This window comes from Zea mays, chromosome 2 (assembly GCF_902167145.1).
Source record: "Zea mays cultivar B73 chromosome 2, Zm-B73-REFERENCE-NAM-5.0, whole genome shotgun sequence".
NCBI classification, from domain to species: domain Eukaryota; kingdom Viridiplantae; phylum Streptophyta; class Magnoliopsida; order Poales; family Poaceae; genus Zea; species Zea mays.
Genome location: NC_050097.1, coordinates 235,133,401 through 235,147,214, shown reverse-complemented (window position 1 = coordinate 235,147,214; position 13,814 = coordinate 235,133,401). Strand labels below are relative to the sequence as shown.

The 13,814-nt window shown below is 42.9% G+C and overlaps 2 protein-coding genes and 1 pseudogene across 7 annotated transcripts; all 3 read left to right on the top strand.

The window, feature by feature from the left end:
• The first annotated feature begins 288 nt into the window (after positions 1-288).
• LOC103648152 (uncharacterized) lies at positions 289-7,107 on the top strand. Of its 6 annotated transcripts, XM_008672642.4 has the most exons (10): positions 289-1,174; positions 2,545-2,584; positions 2,851-3,103; positions 3,358-3,630; positions 3,933-4,030; positions 4,338-4,401; positions 4,490-4,545; positions 5,699-5,781; positions 6,506-6,621; positions 6,708-7,107. In XM_008672642.4, the coding sequence occupies exons 1-7, from the start codon at positions 811-813 to the stop codon at positions 4,505-4,507; spliced, it is 1,110 nt and encodes a 369-aa protein (XP_008670864.1). In that variant the 5' UTR covers positions 289-810; the 3' UTR covers positions 4,508-4,545; positions 5,699-5,781; positions 6,506-6,621; positions 6,708-7,107. The 6 variants fall into 6 exon arrangements, with proteins under 6 accessions (XP_008670864.1, XP_008670867.1, XP_008670866.1 ...); XM_008672645.4 differs by lacking the exon at positions 4,338-4,401 and having other exon boundaries at positions 3,933-4,024; XM_008672644.4 differs by lacking the exon at positions 4,338-4,401.
• Positions 7,108-7,499: 392 nt separating this feature from the next.
• Positions 7,500-8,807, top strand: LOC103649433 (HVA22-like protein i; annotated as a pseudogene).
• Positions 8,808-10,308: 1,501 nt separating this feature from the next.
• LOC100193083 (Peptidyl-prolyl cis-trans isomerase CYP23) lies at positions 10,309-13,785 on the top strand. Its single transcript, NM_001367010.1, has 9 exons — positions 10,309-10,490; positions 11,407-11,520; positions 11,631-11,779; positions 12,116-12,188; positions 12,269-12,358; positions 12,710-12,749; positions 12,895-12,977; positions 13,085-13,117; positions 13,542-13,785. Exons 1-8 carry the CDS (start codon positions 10,371-10,373, stop codon positions 13,103-13,105), a joined length of 690 nt encoding a protein of 229 aa, NP_001353939.1. The 5' UTR covers positions 10,309-10,370; the 3' UTR covers positions 13,106-13,117; positions 13,542-13,785.
• The last annotated feature ends 29 nt before the right edge of the window (positions 13,786-13,814 follow it).

The window sequence follows — 13,814 nt, the reverse complement described above, 5'->3', positions numbered from 1 at the left end:
ACAAAAAGCATTTTTTGCTGAGAAAAGTACGTCCCCTTCGTCCCAAATTACTGTTCACCTTAGCTATTAGTTTTTTATGTTTACATTGAAATAGGTAATGATGAATATAGACATATATAAAAAACACATACATTAATTATTTTATCTATACTACTTATTAAGAGTGTAAGAGTAGTCTGTCTCTCATGGTTCTGCCGTTCTACCATCCTGCAATCTCAATCGTCCATTCCGTTGTTCTGCAATTTCAACTGTTCGATCTCGCCCACCAGCCGCCGGATCCCACCCCTGATCCTGCCGTCCGATCCCACCTCCCGATCCTGCCGCCCGGACTCCCCACGACCCTACCTTTCTTCCTTCCCCGATTTCACCGCCGCCAGCTGTCCAATCCCGCCGCCCAGCCCCCGCCCCCAGAGGTTGGAGGTGCGAGCGATAGCCCCGGCGCCCCCACTGCCATTACCCCCGCCGCGATGCTCGCGTTCGTGAGGCGTCACGCGCACATCGTGCAACCCAACCCCCTTCCTCCATCGCGGCAGAACGACATCCTCCAACTCCGGCGGCCTCCATTTCCCCATCCTCTTCAACGCGCGGCACAACGACCTCCTCCTCCCCCACCGGCGGCCTCCACCAGACCACCACCCCACCGGTCGTCGACCTCAACCGTCCGTTGACCTCAACCGTCCACCAGACCACCTCACCTCCTCCAATTCCCGCGCCCGCGCCTGATATGGAAGGTCCGCCGGAGGACTCGGGCGTCGAGGCCATGGCGGAGCAGCACCCCTTCTCCCCCCTGCCTCGCGCGCGGCGGCCGAGATGGTGCTGGCTGGGTTGTTCGAGATGATGGTCCTTCCCGCCCTCCCTGCTATCCTCGCCCCAAATCGACGAGAATCATGCAGCCCAAATCTGAGGTGGAGGCGTCTGCACTGTCGATGGAGGTGTCAAGTCTGCAGTGGTGTCTGTAGATGGGAAGGCATGGTGTGCAGCGGCAGCGGCCAGGTGGTGTCGCTGAGCCTGCCCTTTTACGGGCTCACTGGCACGCTCTCCACGGCCTTCGGGAACCTCACATTCCTGCGTATGCTGAACCTGAGCTCCAATTCATTCCGCGGGGAGGTCCTAGCGACCATCGTTCGCCTTGCGCATCTGCATGCGCTAGACCTGAGCTACAACGCCTTCTCCGGTACGTTGTTTTTGGGGCACTATGATTTTGGAGGGTCTAAGTACATGCTTGACGTGCATACTTTTAGTGATATGTATAGTATATATCACTATCACATATTGTTTTATATCCCCATCTTACCTGTGGAGCTTGTGAATCAGTAAGGAGCGATTAAGCTCTATTTAGGTAAAAAGGAATGATCAGAAATTTTAGGTAAAAAGAAATGACTTTGCCTTGGCTTCTTGATGATAACTAACTTTCACGCGTCTCCTTATCAACAAGGCTGGGCAACAAGCAAATTAATGCGGATCAGGAAAAAGAGAGAGACCATATTATTGCTTTTGATTTTGTTTTACTTAGATGTTAAGTTCCCTTGAGTTTTTTTATAAGGAGTCATGGTTTTTGGGTGATGGTGGAGTGGTTTGTATCGATGAATTTGATAAGATGCGACCTGAAGACAGGTTGGCACCAGTTTATATGTTTGGTGAAACTAGAATAGACATAGTAAATCTTCTTTCTTGGTATGCTCTGTCGAAACCTCATTAACCCAGTCCCTGTTTTCTTATAGAATTCTAGAGCTGCGATTCCTGAGGCCATGGAGCAGCAAACAATATCAATTGCCAAAGCTGCCATTACAATAATACTCATTTTAGGGACTTCATTTCTTGCAGCTGCCAATCCAATTGCAGGATGCTATGCCGCTCTTAAGGTTCATAAACATGTATTTATTGATGCAATAATTATCCACTGTATAAAGTACAAACTGTTCTAGCCATACAGGCAAGCCAATTAATTTGTCAAATTTTATTTTGTTGTTTGCAAGCCAAACTACCTGTCTTTGTATAGCCAGCCATCTTTCAATGAGTTGTGAGTGGATGCTCATGTCATTCTCCCAATTTTCCTTGTTGAATTTTACCATGCCTCTATATTAGTTATTTATACATTCCTATGTCTTCTGACCTGTAAGTAAAGTCTACATATGACAATTTCAGTACATTATTTCATACTAAAAAGAAACGTTTGGACTATAGAAAGCTTTCTGTTAGCCACATGTTACCTTTTGGTAGATCTACTACGTTCTCGATCGTACTCTGATTTGTCAAACTAACAACATAGAATTTAACAGATTTTAAAGATCATGTGATTGAGCATTTAAGTTATTGCCTTTGAAGAAGATTTAAATTTCGCGACAACAACCCCATCAGAGGCATGAATCCTAAAGACCATGCCATCAACTCCTGTCGTACTGCCCTTGTTCTTATAAATTGTGTTTTCTCGATGTAACATTGCTCTGATTTATGTGTACTAACTAACACTAGATTATTTTTTATTCCAATCTATTACCTATGGTTATAAATGTAACATAATTTATAATTCATTGTTCTTTTCAGATGCTCATGACATTTCCCAATGCAACAAAATATCTGAAAAGTAAGTTCGATAAATTTTCTGGCTATGTGGATAAGCTATAATGTACTGACAATCTTTCATTCTTGTTTTAAGCAATTATAAGCTTTGGTAAGGTTGATCCTGGGCACAAGGAAAAAGTTGAACAGATATGTAGTGCATTTTAGTGAGTATCATATGTTGATCTGGTGTACTGTTACACGATTAGTTGACAATAGTTGCTCTCATTTAAAACTAAATATGTTTTGTACTTCAACTTTCGTTAAATAGAAAGCCTGGCCTTTTCTCAGAGTGCTTGATGGTTGCGTGGAAGAGGTGGGGGGCTACCGCGTCGGCTACGACATCAAGCTCTCCGGCACCGAGTCCCCTAGGTCGGTCACGGGGCTCGAGGGCGTCTGCGTCCGTGTGCTATTTGCCTGGGTGCTCATCACCGGCGTCGAGGCGGCCGATGGAGAGGTCACTGTCCACATCGGGCCAATCAGGAAGTCGTTCCCCGCCGTTGGGTTCAAATCCAGCCCCTGGTGCATCATCGGATTGGCGACGGTAGATATCTTGCCTCCTTTGGTAGAACAATAGTCAGGCCTTATTTTTTTGTTATTTTTTCTTTGCATCAACGGAGTATGCCTATTGCTATGAGTTTATTTATTACATAGAAACTTAGTGTGCCTTTATTTAGATATGTAGTGCATTTTAGTGAGTATCATATGTTGATCTGGTATACTGTTACACGATTAGTTGACAATAGTTGCTCTCATCTAAAACTGAATCTGTTTTGTACTTCAACTTTCGTTAAATAGAAAGCCTGGCCTTTCCTCAGAGTGCTCGACGGTTGCGTGGAAGAGGTGGGAGGCTACCACGTCGGCTACGACATCAAGCTCTCCAGCACCGAGTCCCCTAGGTCGGTCACGGGGCTCGAGGGCGTCCGCGTCCGTGTGCTGTTTGCCTGGGTGCCCATCACCGGCGTCGAGGCGGTCGACGGAGAGGTCACTGTCCACATCGGGCCAATCAGGAAGTCGTTCCCCGCCGTTGGGTTCAAATCCAGCCCCCGGTGCATCATCAGATTGGAGGCGGTAGATATCTTGCCTTTTTTTGGTAGAACAATAGTCAAGCCTTATTTTTTTTTGCATCAACGGAGTATGCCTATTGCTATGAGTTTATTTATTACATAGAAACTTAGTGTGCCTTTATTTAGATATGTAGTGCATTTTAGTGAGTATCATATGTTGATCTGGTGTACTGTTACACGATTAGTTGACAATAGTTGCTCTCATCTAAAACTGAATTTGTTTTGTACTTCAACTTTCGTTAAATAGAAAGCCTGGCCTTTTCTCAGATTGTTTATAAGTTACACTCCTCTTATCTGATTGGTTAGTGGTCACTTGTCATGGGGTGGAGACTAAGGATCCAAGCCAATATCACGGACCACAACATCAAGTGTATGAGGCAGGGCAAAGAGGCCAACAGGTGCAGGTAACAGCAGAGATTTTCTATCCCATGTTCAATTTTGGCGTGGCACATTCTGGATCTTGCATGATTCGGTATCCTGCTAATCCGCTGCAAGACGGGTTAGGGTTAGGGGTTTCACTCGCCAGTCTCCAACAATTGTGTCCATGGATCAAGACATTGGTACTTTAATCCTAAGATTCCACAAGCTGAGGAATTGTACTGGATGTCCATCCTTTGTCCTAGATAAATCCCAATCTATGTGATTTGTGTTTTCCAATGTGTGGTGGATTCATGCCATTAGGGAGTTACCTATGTTTCTTGTCTCTTTCAGGTTTTCCTCATTTTTATTAGATCCTTTCTTAGCGATCTTGGATCTCCACTCTCCAGGACTCCAGGTCTTGTGATATGTGTGGTTAGCTAATCTAAATTATGTCATTAGCAACTAAATGCTAATTTAGCGATTCTTCTCTGCTTTGGTTGTAGGGTTTGCCGTTTGCTTGACGATCACACGTATCAAAAAGGGTTCTCAAGTATTATTGGTAAAGTATCACAATTAGATATAGCTTGAAGTTGCATTTTACGCGTTGAGCTATCACATTGTAGACTAACTTGTACAGTTTTCTTTTGCAGTCCTTCTTGCTTGCTTTCACATTTGGGGTGTTCTGCTATAATTTACGTTGATTATTTTTCCCTTGCAATTTGGCATGCATACAAACATTTGCTCTCTATTTTTCTATCCAACATAATTCATGATTTAAATAAAGGAACTATTTCTTAAAAGTCTTCTATTTAGTTTCATCCTTTGGAAAACAACTCTGCTACTAATGTGCTGCCCCAGACCCCAGTTTTACTTCTATTTGACCTGCCAGTGAAAGCATTTGGAGATTTTCTTTTAATCCACCGTGAAGCAAATTCATGGCTAAATGCTGCAACGTTTAGTCTGTAGCAGTGTCCTACTTCTTCCTACTTATTAATTAGTTGATGGCTACTTCCGTATGAGTTAACAACTTATATGTGAGAGGGCGAACGAGACAGAGTTGAAAACCCTGCATCCATCCAATCTGGACATACATAAAAGTTGTCATAAAGAAAGGCACTTGTCCAGGAAAAATGTTTTATTGACTGTCCTGCTGTTCCTTTCCCCGCTAAATAATGTATCAAGTTAAAACTTAGCTGAGATAATGTCAACTTAAGCTTTTCCATGTCGGCATATGTGCTTCCCACAATCTTCGGATGGTCTTTTTTTTAAAAAAATCTTTGGCCTGCTTCATCAAGAACTAGATTTGATCATGTTCTTCTCTGTGTTGATGAATTATCTACAGTTTAGCTATAAACACATCTGAAATGTTAGTCTATTGAAGGATACTTGGATACTGAAGCCATGCATCTTTAAATTGTTAACTTTTCTTTTTGTGGTTTAGTATGGATGAATAAAAGGGGAAAAAGCAAAAGGGAACAAGCATCCTCTGATTTTTATTTTGATGATGCAATCTTAGAAACCCTACCTGAACTGAACACCTCTTTTGGCATTTTAAAAGTGCTGCAAAGGAAACAAGCATCCTCTTGCTTTTGTATCTTTAGTATGTTGTCGGCATATGTACGCTATTATGTCCTTTTTTGGTTAAATATCTATTATTCATGGGTTTGCTGTTCACATGAATCGCATATAGCTATCACCTTTGCTGCATTCAGGTTGATGCTATGCTCCAAGAATTAGAAAAGGAGATTGATGATGTGGATGCACAAATTGGAAATCGTTGGCAACTGCTTGATAAGTAAGTCACTTCTATGTATGGATCTTTTTATGTTGTGTGCTTCTCAGCTAGTGCATTTTGTTGTCGAGTTCTACCTGATAGGGAAACTTAATGCTATTTTTTGTTAATTTAAAATTGGCAGTAGCTCTATTGCCCTGTCAAAACACAGTTCTGTGTCACGACCAATTCAGTTTTTAATGTACTCTTATATTTTATAGTGGTTGATTTATGTCCATCTTTTGTACTGGACTTTGTTTTCCTTGAGATATATCAATTGTGAGGCACTATTTTGAGTGTCTTTATAAAAAACACAGTTATGTGTCATGTGTTTCTGTGATCTACCTAACCATATTCAGAGGATTGTTTTATGAAATGCACTATTTCATAAGTCATCGTCTTTGTGGAGTCACTGCAAAAGCATGGTTGCTGCTTCCTATTTGTTTCCGTGACCGGCCAACATGTGACTGCTAATCTGCGATTAAGCGAACGCAGCTCCGAGGCCGCGTTTTGGAAATCGCACAGTCGCGTTCATTTTCTGCTGCTAGACACGCGATCGTCATTGACCGTTTGGCAAGATTATTTTGTGTTTTCCGTTGAAACACGCCACTGACACGGAACCAAACAGGCCCTAAGATATATGGGATGACCTACTTTATCAACAGAGAAGCCATTTGCAATATGCCACCATAACCATTTTGCACATAGGAGGTCCTAAGCATTCTGATCCAATTTGCACAATTTTCAGGGACCATGATGGCAAAGTGACCCCTGAAGAGGTGGCGGCGGCGACAGCTTATCTCAAGGACACCATAGGGAAAGAAGGCGTGCAAGAGCTCATCAGCAACCTTTCTAAAGACACAGGTTCATTCACCTACATGCTGCCCCAGTGTTGCCTCTGTCCAATTTTCTTGTATTTTTCTGAACGTTCTCTTTATGCACTCCCTCAGAAGGAAAAAATCCTTGTTGAAGATATTGTGAAGCTAGCATCCCAAATAGAGAACAATGAAGAGGAAGAGGAAGCACGGTAGATGGGAGAGTATATGGAAACATCACACTCGTTCAGCAGTCAAAACTCATGTATTGAAAGGCAATACATCCATTTCTTGTGTCTCTTGACTGACTTTGATAGTGACTTCCAATTAGCAAGGTAGATTTTCTGTAGAAAGGCTCATGCTGACATGCATTTAGTTAGCCGTCGTGTTGTGATTTGGTAGGTAAATTGCAACCAAAATTTAGACCGGTTGCATGGACGTGGATAATACAGATCAATTGTATTTGTTATGCTACTATGCAATCCCGAAATATTGGATCTGTTTCAAATTCTCAAGTAATCATTGATGGATGCTATTTATTGACCATAAAGCTTACGAAATCATTATTGTTTTAGCTGATTTTATCGTGACTATTGGAATGAAACCCTAACCCTCATATGGTGGGCTGGGCTTCTATATTAATAGACTGAGTTGGGCCTGGCCCATTACAAATAGAGTGTTGAAATGGTAAATGTACAGGGGAGACTCCATAAACCCTAATACAGTTCTAACACCCCCGCAGTCGCAACTCTATCCTGTACAGATGTTGAGACTGGAGTGAAAGTTTAAAAATACACTCGACGATAACCCTTTGGTGAAGATGTTGGCGAACTGCAGCGTGGTGGGGACGCTGAGAACCCGAACGTCACCGGCGGCGACACGCTCGGGGACGAAGTGCAGATCGATCTCCACGTGCTTCGTGCGCTGATGCTGCACGGGATTGGTGGAGAAGTAGACTGCGCTGAAGTTGTCGCAGTAGACTTGGTAACTAAAAGGGGAAAAAAGGGGGAAAATGCCAAAAGAGGTGTTCAGTTCAAGTTTAGTTTCTAAGATTGCATCATCAAAATAAACAGCTTTAGATTGTCCTTTGCTTTTCTATCTCACAGTTTAGTTTTTGGCAACAGGCTGATGTGTGCTTTCATTATAGGGAACTACGTATGTTTATGGAACTTTCTTTAAACCATATATTTCTTAGCATGAGAATGAAATCGACCGGAATCTCCTTGAGCCGAGAGCTCGAGCCACCGACACGGTTGTCCTTTATTTTCAGAAGGCTGCTTCAGCAGGACAAAGTACTTTCTCAGAAATATGTTTTAAAATATGTTGCTGCCCAGTCACCTTCTCAGAAATCAAGGCAACGCCTTCATCAGGTGTTGATCGAATGCACTATTACTCTCTTTTTTGCCAAAAAATCCATTGAATCATTTGTTGTTCAGTGTTCATCATGTTTACTCAGATGCTCAAATTTTTTTACTGTTCTCTGATGCAATATTGGTCATGATGCCATAGGAAGGAATGTAGTACAGAAATGTGTGCTCTGGTTTAACTGATCTGGCAGTGTTTATCTTGTTACCCATGTTAAAATCATGCTTGATGTCTTCCAGGAATCACAGCAGCCGCCACAATAACAGCAACCACAAGTGCAGGTGTAGCAGGCGCAACCACAAAAACAAGCAGCACCTGTTATGCGCAGAGAATCATCTATTGCTGCTCGGCAAGCAGCAATGGCACATCAATCTCAGGAGACTAAACCTGTTCAATCTTCGCCCAAGATCAAGCGTCAAACACCAGCGAGATCTGGTTCAGTGGCATCCACAGCCTCCGGTAGCTGCATCCGCACCAAAACCTGGTGGTAGTCCAAAGAAAGGTGAGGTCAAACCTGCTGTCGACCCAGTTCAAACTCCAACCACAGGTGCCGATTCAACGAAACCCGAGCCTAGCGCCCCATCACTCCCTGGAGCCGAAGGGGTGGACAAGATGGCCATCGATGAGGCCAGTGGTGACGCCCCAGAGGTAGCAGAAGAGCTTGACCCTGCGCTCGAAGAGGAGATGTCGATGGAGGAGATGATCCGTGTGACGCGCGCCAAGCTAAGGAGGCGCACGACCACCGAAGTTCCTGCTGGGAATTAGTTGCAGGCCATTGTTTTTCCTTTCCCTGCACATTGTGTTGATCTTTTTATTTTTTTGGGGTTTTAGACTGTCATGTTTGGTGGAATGGAGATGTGCTGTTGAATTGGTTCTTTGTGACACAGTTGATTATCTTGTTTTTGTGCTTTCTTAGTGCCCTTGTGGTTTAAGTTGTAAGTAACACTTTCCCTACGCATGTGAATACAGGTTAGCGGCACGGGCAACGAACGCCTGCAATTGTAACATCATACACTTCAATCTGGTCACTCCTTGAGTATCTTCAGGATGTCACATCCAGCCGCAATTTTCAGCCGGCAGGGAAACAAGAACAACTGTTTTTCTATCATTCTCTGTGTACATGTATCTGTTTGAGTCCCTGGTATACACTGCAGTTAGTCTGGCAGAAGCTTTTCCTATAATCATTGGAAGGCCCTCTGAACTAAAACATGCGATACTAAAACTTAGTCAAGTTAATTAGAGCACGGTAGAATCTTTTCTTATTCGTTTCCAAGTAATTGTTGTGTACTAATATTTATCAAATAATTTTTACGCCGTCGCAACGCACGGGCACTCACCTAGTAAATCCATTAAATGCCCAACGGGGGGAGTATGTGCTAACAAAAACCTTCAAATTGAAAGAAAGAGAGAACTTTTTCTTGAATGGCTCTTGGCAAGTTATAGTATGTACAGTTTGTACACTTCTACTATCTACCTTTCCAGGTTTGGGCGGATTTGGACCCCGGGCCAATGGGCCATGACCCGGGGCGCAGCCCAAAAATCCTCTTGTATATATGTTATTTTTTAATAAAAAATCTAGACCAAAATACATTTCAGTCAAAAAATGTGGTCCAAAAGACCTATGCTTGCAGCGATTGAGCCTGACGCTGGCGGCATCCCTTAGTCGCTCGAGTCACGAGAACATAGGCTCTTCTAATTGTTTCACAAACCTGCCGACTATGCTTCCTATGTTGCCAACGGCGAGACCGCCTCCATCCAGTCCTCTATCGTTCTCCACACCTTCAGGCTCTACGGATCCAGCAAGGGCACAAGGCAGCAACATTCGAGGCAGCCGGGCGGGCTCTGACCCAGGCATCCGCCACCGTCAGTCCGCCCTCCGCCTCCGCCAGTCTGCCTTCAGCCTCTCTGCGACCCTGTAGTAGTGCCCCGCGCGCTGCCTCTATTGGCGCCGCACCACTGCCCAAATCCGCCCCGCCATTACATTTTCTCCCAAACTATACAACTTTCTTAACCTGATTCCCTTTTTTTCTTATTCATAGCCGAGGGCGGAGCGCCTTCCTGGCCAATGGGCAGCGACCACCTAAGCGGCGAGCGCGAAAAATTAAAAAGAGTAATATATCGTTATATTTATAGAGTGGCTCGGAGCGGACCGGAGCGTTATTTTTACGGAGCTCCGCCACTGTTTCCCGGGGCGGCCAAAAGCTCGTTTTTACATTTTCCTGGGGCCACCTACTAATTTGGATTTATTATTTCTAGGCTTATTGTCTGTGCTGTTTTTTTTGCCCAAAATCATGATATGGTTTCCACGTCATGAAATCGACCTAAACTTCGTTTTTTTTTTGCCAAATTGTCCGTGTTAGCACCGCTTGCACAATAATGGAACAAATGTCAAAACCATCGGGGGCAAAAGGATAGGAGAATAAGGAAAAAACAATGGCGGTGCTACTCCGCCGCGCCGCGGCGCTCCTCGTCGTGGCTGCTGTCTGCGCGGACGGCGCCTCCACGTTCTACTCCTCCGACCCCAACCTCGGATCCGCCCGCGTCGTCTTCCAGGTCACCCGCCCTCTTCTCTACCGCCCTTGCTGGTCCAACTGCGACGGCAAGATTCATCCAACCCAGATGTCTGTTGCTCTGAAATCCGCTCCAAAGGAGCGATGCTCAGCAGCCTTTGGAGGTGGGAAGAGACCCAAAGGACATCAAACTCGCTAGGTTTGCCGAGGGATTTGAGAGCTGTAGGAAGATCTGGGAGAGAATTTGTGTGAGTCGGTTACGCTGGGCTTGCTCTTGCGAGATTTCGTTCGAGAATAGGTTCAAAATCACACAAATGTGGGAGGAGGTGGCTGCTGAGTGGCATTTAAGAGCTGCTGGAAGAGGAATTAGAGTGCCTGGACAGGATTGTGGTTTGGAGTGCTCAACCGGTTGTTCCTTTACTGGTCGGAAGATTTGGTTGCTAGGAATGTACAAGTAGCGTATAAGAGTGCTCAACTGGCTAATATGGCCGTAATTTCGTAGCATGGTGGCATCAAGATTCTTCCAAGAAGACTGATTCCATGTTGCATATTTTTCTCTTCAGACATGATATCTCTGGCTGCTCCTAATCTCCCATTAGATTGTGTCTTCTGTTCTCCACACAATTCAGTGAATTCACTCAATCTGTCAGCCTGATTTACTTATCGGTCCGGGTACTTTGGTTATCGCCTTGCAATTTATATCACTCCATCCCCAAAATTACATCAGTTGGATATTTAGTAATATTAGTAATAAAACTATGGCTTTTATATGATTTGTATGACTTCATAAATGCTTATTACCGGCTTGCAACTGATCCAGTCATCCAATGTGGCAAATCTGGCCAGTTGGGGGACTCAGAATTTACATCGCTACTAATTACCATTTTTTCCCTTTCTGCAGTATTTCTTGCTGTTCTGATCAGTACATCTGATTACTTCTGTTTTAATTTTGCCTGCAGACGAATTTTGGTGATATTGAGTTTGGCTTCTTTCCTCATGTTGCACCTAAGACTGTCGAACACATTTTCAAACTTGTGCGGCTTGGATGCTACATTACAAATCACTTCTTCCGGGTATTCATCAGTTTTATCCACTTGCTTATTTACTACCTGTAAACATAAACCTCTTGTTCTCTATGAGCTACTTAATCAATTTACAATACAATGTATTGCTGCCTTTATAGGTTGACAAGGGTTTCGTTGCACAAGTTGCTGATGTTATGTCAGGTCGAACCGCCCCTATGAATGAGGAGCAGAAAAAAGAAGCGGAGAAAACAATTGTTGGTGAATTTAGTAGTGTCAAGCATGTCAGGGGAATCCTCTCCATGGGAAGGTGCTTTCTGTTGATAACTAGAGCAGGCCACTGTCTTCTAACATATCATCTTAAAGCCTTCTGGTTCTGTCCTAAAATAAACGAGCATTTAGTATTTTTTCTACGTACTTGAAAACTTCAACAATGATTATTAAGTTGTTTATTTATTTGGAAAAAGTTTAAGGTCACTACTTGTGGTTTTCCATACTTTTATTTGTAGTTATGTACATATCCAGAGGAATGCAATGTATGTTGAAATAACAAAGCTCTGGAAAACATTTTTATTAGTTTCCTTTGCATGTAAGCTAACAGTTTCTGTTTCTCATAACATGTAAATGTTTTCATTCCTTCCACAAGGCACTCTGATCCAGACAGTGCTGGCTCTTCCTTTTCTATTCTTCTGGGCAATTCACCGCATCTTGATGGCCAGGTGTTTAACACTACGTCAAAGCTTTTCATGATCAATATCATCTGCATCACTGATTGAGATTGGCACATAACAATTTGCAGTATGCTGTATTTGGGAGGGTCACTAAAGGTGACGATACATTGACTAAACTAGAGAGGCTTCCAACCCGGAGAGAAGGCATTTTTGTAATGGTACGTATCCACCTGCAAGACAACTATTTTATGCACAAAACCTGTATATTCGTTTAGTTCTTTTAGTGAATTTTCTTCTGTGTTCTTTGGTTATTGGTATGGTTGTTTAGATGTCTGCAAATATCTGGGGAAAGCCTGTTAAAACGGTGGCTTTTGTTTTCTTATTGCATTTAAGTGTTCATTTGGATAGAGCTGTCCTTTCTGCTTTGATACAGATTGCTTGTCGATGTCACTGACAATGCATAACTGAAATATTTGACTTCATCCACAATCTATTGATCTTATTTTAGGGTGTGCTGGTCAAATCAAGCTCTAATGTTGTGTACTATGTTTTCTTTTTCCTTTTGTCAGCCGATCGAGCGTATCAACATCCTATCAACTTACTATTATGGTAAAGACTGAACCTGTGGTCCTCTTTCATGGTGTTTTGAAAGACCTTTTGTAGTGCAAATATACTAAACAGTAAACACACAATACGCCTTAGGGTTTGAACGCTTTGAAGCAGCAACAGTTCTCAATGGTTTTTATCTGTGCAGATATTGATCTAGAGAGCTGTGAAGCAGAAAAATCTATTCTCCGGAGGAGACTTTCTGAATCAGCATCAGAAGTTGAGCGATGGGTGAGAATCTTGCTTACGAATGTTGAAGACAATTCGTCCATATGCATGCCTGCTGAGAAAAAAAAATATTCCAAGTGGACAACTGATTTTTATTTTATTTTTTGCAGAGAAGAAAATGCTTTGCTTAATGGTGGAATAAGGTGAATTACTTGCTTATTGCTTTCAATATTTGTATAAAATTTTCAGGGCAGCAACTTGCTATATGCATTACAAAAGTAAGGCTGAAAATTCTGTGCACGTGATACTAAAGTGCTTAAAACGTTTAGTGAATTTGACCCTATATATTATTGCTAGTATAACACAACGAGCATTCTTCCATAGAATTACCAAATCTGAAAGCCCCCATATGTTTTAGTTGACTTGTAGAGTCCACAAAGTTAAAGACGTGCATCTGTTCTAATCCCATGGTACAAGTGAACTGGTAATCTGAAAGCCCCCATCTGTTTTTTGTGAGACCCAAAAAAAATTGTATCTTCTGAATCAAAGCTGAAACAATTATTAACTGAACCTTGAGAAACATCAGTCATTTCTGCGCATGTGAACTGCATCTTCTCCATCATGCAGGACTGCATATTCCGTTTCATGATGCTGGATGGTTTCCTGAGGCTGGATATGGACGACGGTGTGGAAATGTGTATGCCGCGTGTTCTTATGCTATCACTGTAATACTTGAGTAGATGTTAGATGGGTCCTAAGGTTCCACATGGATCTTGTTTGTAACACATGAGCAGATGAGTTGTTACAATAAACCTTCAATTCGTTTAGTTTTGTCTTCGGCTTCCCCAATTGTAGTTTGAGGCTGCGCTGCACCTGATGGCATTTTTAGTTTGAATCATG

Coding starts and splice junctions, on each gene's coding strand:
- LOC103648152 (XM_008672640.4), top strand. CDS start 811: ATGGTGCTGGCTGGGTTGTTCGAGATGATGGTCCTTCCCGCCCTCCCT. Junction 2,585..2,850: donor TGCAACAAAATATCTGAAAA/GTAAGTTCGATA, acceptor GCCTTTTCTCAG/AGTGCTTGATGGTTGCGTGG. Junction 3,104..3,357: donor GCATCATCGGATTGGCGACG/GTAGATATCTTG, acceptor TTCGTTAAATAG/AAAGCCTGGCCTTTCCTCAG.
- LOC100193083 (NM_001367010.1), top strand. CDS start 10,371: ATGGCGGTGCTACTCCGCCGCGCCGCGGCGCTCCTCGTCGTGGCTGCT. Junction 11,780..12,115: donor GGAATCCTCTCCATGGGAAG/GTGCTTTCTGTT, acceptor TCCTTCCACAAG/GCACTCTGATCCAGACAGTG. Junction 12,189..12,268: donor CACCGCATCTTGATGGCCAG/GTGTTTAACACT, acceptor AACAATTTGCAG/TATGCTGTATTTGGGAGGGT.